This window comes from Gymnodraco acuticeps, unplaced genomic scaffold (genome assembly GCF_902827175.1).
Source record: "Gymnodraco acuticeps unplaced genomic scaffold, fGymAcu1.1, whole genome shotgun sequence".
NCBI lineage: Eukaryota > Metazoa > Chordata > Actinopteri > Perciformes > Bathydraconidae > Gymnodraco > Gymnodraco acuticeps.
The window spans coordinates 232,444-242,443 of NW_022989837.1; the positions used below are offsets into that span (position 1 = coordinate 232,444).

Sequence of the window (10,000 nt, forward strand, 5' to 3'; positions counted from 1 at the left end):
ACTCACAATCATCGGGGAAGATGATCAGGTCCTGGAGGAGAAGAGGAAATATTAAACAGTTAAAAAACAATCACTTTATATTCAAACACACATTCATGGGGGAACATTGGAATTGGTCATTTAAGGATCATTTGGACTGCACATGAAGTACAGTGTAAGTTGGAAAAAAATGGATATCATATCTTAAATAAATAAAATGTCAGGGAATAATTCTGTATACATGTTTACCCTTCGCCCTCTGACGCAGCTGACCAACCTGGAGCAGCCGTTACCTCCCTTAAGGAGGGGCTGCCCTAGCATTTTGTTGTTGTTACCAGTTTGTGACCGGGCAACTCTCGGTCAGAGATAGTTATTGTTGTGGGCAGAGCCGGCCCGACCCATTAAGCGACCGCTTAGGGCCCTGCAGCCACTAAGGGCCCCGCAGCCACTTAGGGCCCCGCAGCCACTAAGGGCCCCCTAGCAAAAAATGAAAGAAAAAAAATGAAAAAATGAAAATAAAAATATAAATCTCAGTACACCGTCGCCGTGATAAATATGTTTAATTAATTTTGTTAATATGCCTAGATTGCCTACTCTCAAAGTCATGTATTATATTATTGAGTCAATAATATAATGCATTAAGCGTGCTTTACCTGAACCTCATCATGACACAAGAGAGGACAGCAGGATTGTAATTTCCCATGTTCAGTGAATGCAACAGAGGCAAGACACCAGACCAACCAGAGAGTTGAATGGAAATAAACGTCTCTCTTATTGGCTGACAGGTACCTATCCTGTGAGCTGTGACAATGTTTAAAATAAACTGTCAGTCAGACTCAGAGTTTTTGAAGATGGACATAAGAAAAACATTTCTTAAAAAAGACGACAATTCTCAAGTGGTGGCTCACACAACAACCCCAGAGCCACCACCTGAGCCAGGTAAACAAGGTGTGTAAATGTCAGTAAACTTCCAAGTTATGTCAACATGTAAGCAAAGCATACATTACACGTTGACGTTACTTTGAATCGCGGGGGTAAGCTAAACTGTTAGCAAGTAGCTATAGCTAGCCAGAGATATTAAATAAACACTTTGTCATACAATCTAAATGTAATGTTTTTTAGCGTTACCTGGTGATTTCAAAGAAAGCTCTCTGGGAAATGTTGACTTACTGTTCGACATGAAGCTAGAAGCTACCTTACAGCACACAGTTGATCCGGAGTCCTGTCAGTTAAAGTGTTTCATAGTTAGCTTAGCTAAGCATCAACCTAGCACTGAAATATATGGATGTTATGTGACATTATTTCTGAGAAAAAGTCAGCTGAAATGGTGGCCACTGCTTAATGTGTCGACAGCATGTTTGAACGTATTTGCAGCAGTAAATGTGGCTGTTGGGCCACTGACGTTGCCATAACAACACCTGAATTTAAATGTGCAACCTCTTTTTGTGACAGATTTTGCATGAAAATATAATTCTTCTGATTGATATTCCTATTGACAGACAGTTTCTATGTGAACATTATGAGATGGACAGCCAGAGAGAATACATGAAAAACAGTTATGAAATACTATATGACAAAACAAGAATACAGTTTAAGTGATTTGTAAAATATCCATAAAGAAAAATCTGTTTACAGTTCTGTTTCATCTGGGTGTTGAGAGATGTATCCATAGATCTCTTAATGCAACAGATTGATGCTTTTAACTTCAATATTTAAAAAAAAAAATCTTCCCAGGGGAGCATGCCCCTGGGCCCCCCTAGAGGAGGTGAAGACCCCCCCCCCTAGAGGAGGTGAGGACCACGATATTTACATGCTTATTTATACAATTTGTGTGCTTATGCTAACATCATAAGACAAAAGTTGGTTCTGTGTTGTGTGTAGTGAGAACGCGCTAGAGTGAGGGGGGCCCCCAAGCCAAAGCTCGCTTAGGGCCCCCAAAAGTCTAGGGCCGGCCCTGGTTGTGGGACACCTGGAGCACATCCTTCTCGGGCTGTAGATGACCCCGAGCCATAAGCAACAACAAATGTGATTCAGTGTCCTCAGCTGTTTAGTCTATCTATTGAAGAATGTTGATTATTACACTCTGAACTAGTTAAAACCTGGAGCTACAGGAGGGCTCTTCAGGATTGATGTGGCATCTCAACCTGTGTCAACTCGTGGCCTGTGACATGTCTTGTGAATTCTCCGGCTGAAGCTCCAAATAAACCGTCAGTGTTTGCCATCAAAGCTCCAGCTCTCCTCGTGTCTCTCTGAGTCCTGACTCCATCAGAGCTCCAGCTCTCCTCGTGTCTCTCTGAGTCCTGACTCCATCAGAGCTCCAGCTCTCCTCGTGTCTCTCTGAGTCCTGACTCCATCAAAGCTCCAGCTCTCCTCGTGTCTCTCTGAGTCCTGACTCCATCAGAGCTCCAGCTCTCCTCGTGTCTCTGAGTCCTGACTCCATCAAAGCTCCAGTTCTCCTCGTGTCTCTCTGAGTCCTGACTCCATCAGAGCTCCAGCTCTCCTCGTGTGTCTCTGAGTCCTGACTCCATCAAAGCTCCAGCTCTCCTCGTGTCTCTCTGAGTCCTGACTCCATCAAAGCTCCAGCTCTCCTCGTGTCTCTCTGAGTCCTGACTCCATCAAAGCTCCAGCTCTCCTCGTGTCTCTCTGAGTCCTGACTCCATCAAAGCTCCAGCTCTCCTCGTCTCTCTGAGTCCTGACTCCATCAGAGCTCCAGCTCTCCTCGTGTCTCTCTGAGTCCTGACTCCATCAAAGCTCCAGCTCTCCTCGTGTCTCTCTGAGTCCTGACTCCATCAAAGCTCCAGCTCTCCTCGTGTCTCTCTGAGTCCTGACTCCATCAGAGCTCCAGCTCTCCTCGTCTCTCTGAGTCCTGACTCCATCAGAGCTCCAGCTCTCCTCGTGTCTCTCTGAGTCCTGACTCCATCAAAGCTCCAGCTCTCCTCGTGTCTCTCTGAGTCCTGACTCCATCAAAGCTCCAGCTCTCCTCGTGTCTCTCTGAGTCCTGACTCCATCAGAGCTCCAGCTCTCCTCGTGTCTCTCTGAGTCCTGACTCCATCAGAGCTCCAGCTCTCCTCGTGTCTCTCTGAGTCCTGACTCCATCAGAGCTCCAGCTCTCCTCGTGTCTCTCTGAGTCCTGACTCCATCAGAGCTCCAGCTCTCCTCGTGTCTCTCTGAGTCCTGACTCCATCAGAGCTCCAGCTCTCCTCGTGTCTCTCTGAGTCCTGACTCCATCAAAGCTCCAGCTCTCCTCGTGTCTCTCTGAGTCTCCATTGCTTCAGAAGTTTCCCTCACAGTATGTATATATTCTTATATATTGAACTGAATATCCAAGATAATTTACATGCAACCAATGTTTTGTTTTATATTGATATGCGAGTGTTATTATTACTATTGGTTCATTTCAGTTACATTTTGTCTTGTGTGGCCAAATACAGTTAGTGCAGAAACACTAGCAGAGAATGAAAATACAACTTTTTAAACAACAAGCTGTATGTTCCAGAAATTAAACTTTTGTATATATAATAAATAAAATAATGCAAATAAATGTGTTTGGTCTTGTTTTTGATGGTTGTCCGTGTTTTTGTAAGTATTGTAACCCATGGTGAGATATGTTTTATTTAAAAAAGGGATGTTAATATATGATCTGTATAACAACACGTACGTCGTCCACGTTCCCCGTGGTGCGGTCCTTCCAGCAGAAGTGGATGAGCGAGTCGTCCGTCTGCTGGATGTAAACCTGACCCTTCCTCTTGTCCGGAGTCACCGTGCTGCTCTTCATCGTCATCTTCCCCGCTCTGAACTCCACCAGGTACTTACTGGAAGAACCTCGAGAGCCAGAGACCATGGAGGGGAACAGAGCACCTGACGCCATGCTGAGGAAGAGGAGGAGGGGGGGGGGGAGAAGGGGAGGAAGAGGAAGAAGAGGAGGAGGGGGGGGAAGAGGGGGAGGAGGGAGAGGAGGAAGAGGAGGAAGAGGGGGAGAGGAGGAGGGAGAGCAGGAGGAGTAGGTAGAGGAAATTATTGTATTGTATATATATATATTAATATGACTTTTTCCCTACTTTTTTAAAGTACATGTTTGTTTTTATTGTATTGTTTTCTTTTTATACGTTTTTTGTCTGTTTTTTTGTTTTACTTTTAAGTTATTCAGTTATGTTACCTAACAAATAATGTTGTTGTTATTGTTCGGCGAGTGTTGTGTAATTAACATATTAACAATTAAGGACCAATACAAATACATGCAAAACACTGCAAAAGCCAAAAGAAATATAGAAAAATTACAATAAAATGCAATAACGATGTGTACATAGCTATTGTTATATGATTGGCTTCCAGGGAGTGGGTGCGCTCTTAATAAATAACAAATAAAGCAGAGCCAAAAGCACACGGCTCCTATAATGAATTATTTACTAAATTATAATATAGAACAAAGAAAAATAGAATGCTAAAAGAAACATATGAAATATTTACAGGTAATCATATGTTATTTTCACACGCGCTACTCATGGTTTATTAGTCTGTGTTAAACAGAGACCATAATAAGGGCAGGTTGTAGCGCGCCACGCTCCATGATAAACAGATGACTCTGCATCCTGTCGAGATGAACCTCTCTCCGGCTCCACGAGCTCACACAGAGCCTCGTTTTAACCTCACACACACCTGGATTAAACACACACCTGGTCAATATGTTAATAATGAAGAACATGAACCAGAAATAAAGATATTTATACTTACATTTACTGAGTGAGATGTCGTTCAGCCGCAGAACAAGCTAACTCGCTGAGGATGATTGTGATTGGCTGACTGGCTCCGGTGCTTCACTGTGATTGATCGAGCCGTGTGTCAATCGGGAGGGGTTTAAATGTCCATGAGCATGTTCGGTAGAGATGACACAGCAGGTTTATTCGACTGAATGCATTTTTTTTAATTCAGCAGGCTCTATTTTTCATACATTTTGAAACAGTTATACCAATACAATTAAATATAAAAATAATTATAAATTAGTTACATATTTGTTTAATGATTAAGGTAATTTTTGGTACATTTTATTGTGATGACAAAATGAATAAATATTTATATTTAATATTTCTCTTGCTTTTTAGTACAAACCAATTTATATTGTATTTTTCTTTTTTTAATGTAATTAAATTATATATTTGCTTCAATATTTCAGATTTATTTTAATGATTAATGATTAAAATATACTACTTTTCTATTTTATGTGATCAGTCATATACATATAGGTTATTGTACATTAATGTTTACAAGCTAAACAGATCAGGAAATAGTCAAAATGTGGTATTTTCCCGCTGTTATAACGAGGGTCTTTCTTCATGAGGTGACAAAGCAGGAGACACTTTAAAGCTCATATGATGTCAGAGGACATTGTGATTTAATGGCGTATATTCCCAAATTAGAGAATTATAGAGTGGTGCAGTGACGAGTCCTAAAACCCGGAGGTGAGTTAGCATTTCACCACTACGGGTTCCCTCGTCTCAGAGCCAATGGGATCTCTCCATAGGGTTTAGGAAAATATCTGAAATAAGGTCTGTGGTTGAGACACATTGAAGAGACGGATCACGTTTTGTTCTAGGACATTAAATCATCAGCAGTGACCCCACTGGTGATTTCTGAAGAGTTGACGTGTCTGAAAAAAACGATGGTTGTTACCAAGTGGCTGAATAGGACTACAGAAGTTGTGGAGGACGTTGTACGTCATTACGCCGAACACGTGAACACTCCTCTAAATTAGTTTCTGTTCTGCTTGAAAGCAAGTCCCTGCCTCCTGCAGACTGTTCAAACAAACGCTTCAACTCGAACCATTTAGAATATGTGTGTTTGAATATGGATCTGAAGTTGGCGTGACGTTGAAGTCGTGCTGCTGGACTCGGCTGTAGTTCCTTTATAGCATCACGTTAGCATTTTGCTTCTGGAGATTAGATTTATGATTAGAAAATTATAAAAGTAGAGTAGACATGTGGAGATTATCTGGCTGAACAGAACGTGCATTTATCAAACAGGTTCATTTTCCACAGACATTATTTCCAGCTATTTTGCAAAATGCTCTGGAGAAGTCCTGTTGCTTTTTTGTCGAGGGAACCAGCAGCTTCCTTCAGGGCAGTGGCGGTTCTAGAACATTTTACATGGGGGGGCAAGAGGTCATGCCACGGTGGCATAGGAGGGCGGACAGTACGTGGTATTTTATACTGTATATAACCTATTTATTGTTCATTCATGGCCGAACACAAGTGTTCTTAATGCACAAGAGAAACAAGGTGTTCAGACAAACAATCGGGTGCCCTTTGAGTCCCCCAAGCTTACCTCAACCATTTTAAATGAAAGGAAACTACAAAATGTATTTTAAAGCAATTAATAAATGGAACAGGTTGTTTTGCATTACAATGTAAAACTAAATATATATTTTGTTTTAAAAAAAATTGTTTTTCTTAGTATTAGACAGACATATTTGCATGTCCTCACTAAGCATTATTACATATTAATTTAATATCAAACAAATCAAAATGGCCAATTATCCCAAAATGTTGCTGCTAATATAATCACATGCTTGTCAACTTTAACTGATCAAAAATCAATTCTGAAAAAATACTTGAATTATCTATGAAATTGCAATATTGTCCCTCAGTTTGTTTCAACCCCGTCACGCCATACCATTTACCCTCCTATTAAAATAATGGATCAGTCCGTGTGTGATCTGCATTAAGGGAATTACATCACAAAAGTGTCAGTTTCTTCTCTTACCTATATTTCAGTTTTTGTATTTTCAGATTAAGATTGACAAGCTCAACATTTCAATTTATAATGAAGTACACAAATGAAATCACCCATTTCTTCAGAGAGCTAAAGGTGACCTGTGCAGCAACACATTTCAATCAATATGTGTCAATACTAAGAGCTGCTAGATTGTGCTGCTGTGATGGAATATGTAAGGAGAATAAGAACATACCATGTGGTCCAGCTGGAGTTTCATCTGCCTCCCGATCCCTGCCTCTGTCCCTCTCTCTGACACTTCATCTTCATTCCTCACATACATTTCTTCTTCTTCACTAATGTCTTCATCTCCTCCTCCTGCTCTGACCCTCCTGGTCTCTTCATCTCCTCCTCTTCCTCCTGCTCTGACCCTCCTGGTCTCTTCATCTCCTCCTCTTCCTCCTGCTCTGACCCTCCTGGTCTCTTCATCTCTCTTTTCCTGTTCCTCTTTCTGTTCGTCCTGATCACTTCTCAGATATGTGTTTGTGTTGTTGTTGAATCACTCCTCTACTCTGGCCTGCAAGAGTCTACTTGTGAAAAGCACTGGTACAAATGCTTGTATAACTTTACGCGTTAGGGCCATGTAGCCTAGCTAATAAGTAGCATATCATAAATATAACATCAGAAAGTATTGATCAAGCGCACACAGGCAGCTGTGTTTGGATCCAGTTTTTACGGTAAAGGATGTATCCTGGTTTCATTGATCTGGCCTCATTGCTGTGATGTGTAGTTTACATGGATTTAATAGTAGGCTACCGCGTAGTTGAGCAAAGTGATCGATCTCCCAGCTAGCGCTGTCTGCGTAGTATTTTGTAACGTAACGCCCCAAACAGCGCCCGTCTGTTAAACGCTATCGATTCAAACGGCAGCGTTTTTTAAAATATTTAGTTTCAAGCTCTCGTCCTTAGTAAAAACAAAACTAGTGGAAAGGGAAATGCTCCCAGGGGAAGCTGATCCATAGGCGCTGGGACAGCTCGCTCCCTCTCTGCAGCGGTGTGAGCCGCGGTCTGTGTGAACGCCGCTCCGCAGTTTAATGCAGGGCCGTAGCTGCGTTTTTAACGGGCCTAAAATGATATTTAAAATGATTCACTTTTAACTAATGTAATGCTTGTTTTGTTGCTTGAGAAGCTTGTGGAAATAGTGTAGGTTTGTTTTAGTACAGTTTTAGGGAAACAAAAGATGGGGGGGCAGCTGCCCCCCCTTGCCCCCCGTAGATCCGCCCCTGCTTCAGGGTAAATACGTCATGCACCGCTCTATTGAGGTCCAAAGAGGTAAAAGGTCCCCAGTTTTCACAAGAGATAAACTAAGATTATAGAAGGAGAAATATAAAATGTTGAGTAGCAGATACAAATGTGGGGTTGTTTTCTACACTTCAAGCAAATCGATTGTTGTTGGCTGTTAAAAGGGCTCTATTATTAATTTGCATATCCCAGAGAAAACAGATTTTAGCCTCTGCAGACCATTTACATGCACTAACACCAAACATAACACACCACAGGAGAGAGGGGGAAACCCCCCAAAAGCAGAAGATTCTTCAAACAACGACAGGACTGGTTCTTTCAATAGTCCATCATTTATTTCTCAAATATGGCACATATGTTTGTACGTTGATAACAGAATGAGGAGAGAACAAATAAACAACAACAACAAGAACATGTAAACATTTGAGATGCTAAACACAAGGGGAGAGAGGGTGAAGTCAGAGCAGGAGGTGCTTTGAGTACAAACACAACGGAGGGTTTATATCGATCGACAGGCGTCAATCAATCAAGATGTGGAGTAATGCAACGTGGCTAAAACACACCTTACGCCGTCTAACGAGCGTCTTCTCTTCAGGTGAGTCTGCAGCACAAACAGGATACAGACTACACATTTCAGGAGAGGAAGATAAAACCACATCTGGTGATCCATTTCAGAAATCTGATCCAAAGAGTTTGCTCTCCTGTGTTTAGGAATTACATTATAATTATATATTCGTCACAAAAGGCTCCATGTTTTAAATATCAAACAATATTCATGTTCTCTCCATGCACTCTAAACCCAAGATGCAAGCTTTCTTTCAGCTATAAATCTAATCGAGTGTACCGCGTCTTCTAGTCTCACTTTGAACATGGCGTAGTGATGGACTTCTTCTTAAATTGGCCAAGTGAGAATTACAATAACCCCAAAATAAATAAGCGGTTTTAAAACCTGTTTTCAGATTTAAAAAAGGAAGAAAATGACTGTTGTCTTTACCAAAAACTCACAAAACCGTTTTTTATTATATACATGACATAAAATAAAAATGAACAAAAATAACCACAAGCCATAGCTTTTTATTTAAAAATAAATGGTATTCATAGATGTTTTTTCTGTTTTATTATGAACTCAGAAAATAATATTTTTGTTTACCTTTTTTTTACAAATAAGAGAAAAAAATTCTCGAAACGTTTTTTTTCTCAAATTCGATTTTTTGTTTTTAATTTTAAACTAATAAGAAAATAATCTGTTTCTGATTTCACAGTTAAAAATGCTTTAAGGAACTTAGAAAAATTCTCCTCACCTCCTAAATCTAATAGAATGAACCCAGAAAAATATTGTTTTCAAAGATTAAAAAACATTTGAATTAACATTACACTGGAAGAAAACATATATATTTGACCTGTTTTTGAGTCAATAACAGTAACATACTTGAGTACAGCTGCACCCATCACAACGGTTATATGTTACCAGTTTTGAACACTAGGGGGCGTAATGGAGCAACAGCATATCATTGATCTCCCTGTTTTTTGACCGCGTCGCCGTGCACACACTGGGTTTTGATGGAAATAAATAGAAAGCAAAGAATATAGTCGTCCATGGAGATTACACGCCACCAGTTAGATCACCCAGTTTAGCAGTCACTGAGATATTGGGAGGCAATCGTCCCCAAAGTACAAAATGGATCACCAGAATTATTTTGACTATTTTCCTCTCCTTTTTTTGAATGGACGGATCATTTGCATAGTTCAGAGTCCTGGATGTTGATGATTTTTGGATGGATGAGAAATGAGTTGCTCACTATGTGTAAAACAATCACCCTATTGATCCAGAGCAAACACAGACTTCTCTTTAACCCGTGTGAACCCAAAACGTTCCTTAAAGAGGAAAGAAATCTGCATCATTTTCTAAAAACGATTAAAAGAAATTCTCTTTTTTTTCCGGAAAATCTCAGAATTCTCACTTTAATTTCAGAACTAAACAAAAACACTTTCAGTCAGATCTAACATATTCACAT

At 40.5% G+C, this 10,000-nt stretch overlaps 2 protein-coding genes across 2 annotated transcripts in view; both read right to left on the reverse strand.

The window, feature by feature from the left end:
* The window catches only part of LOC117558989 (proteasomal ubiquitin receptor ADRM1-like), a gene marked incomplete in the record, with an annotated part of 10,091 nt that extends 5,275 nt beyond the window's left edge, over window positions 1–4,816 (reverse strand). Inside the window, 3 exon segments of the mRNA XM_034235572.1 lie at window positions 1–31; window positions 3,638–3,848; window positions 4,711–4,816. Of these exon segments, the coding sequence (XP_034091463.1) occupies window positions 1–31; window positions 3,638–3,847 (241 nt within the window).
* Window positions 4,817–8,298: 3,482 nt separating this feature from the next.
* The window catches only part of LOC117559093 (oxysterol-binding protein-related protein 2-like), a 27,652-nt gene continuing 25,950 nt past the window's right edge, over window positions 8,299–10,000 (reverse strand). The window contains exon 14 of the mRNA XM_034235759.1: window positions 8,299–10,000. This exon is cut by the window's right edge and continues 1,584 nt beyond it. The gene's annotated coding sequence lies outside the window, so the exon portion shown is untranslated.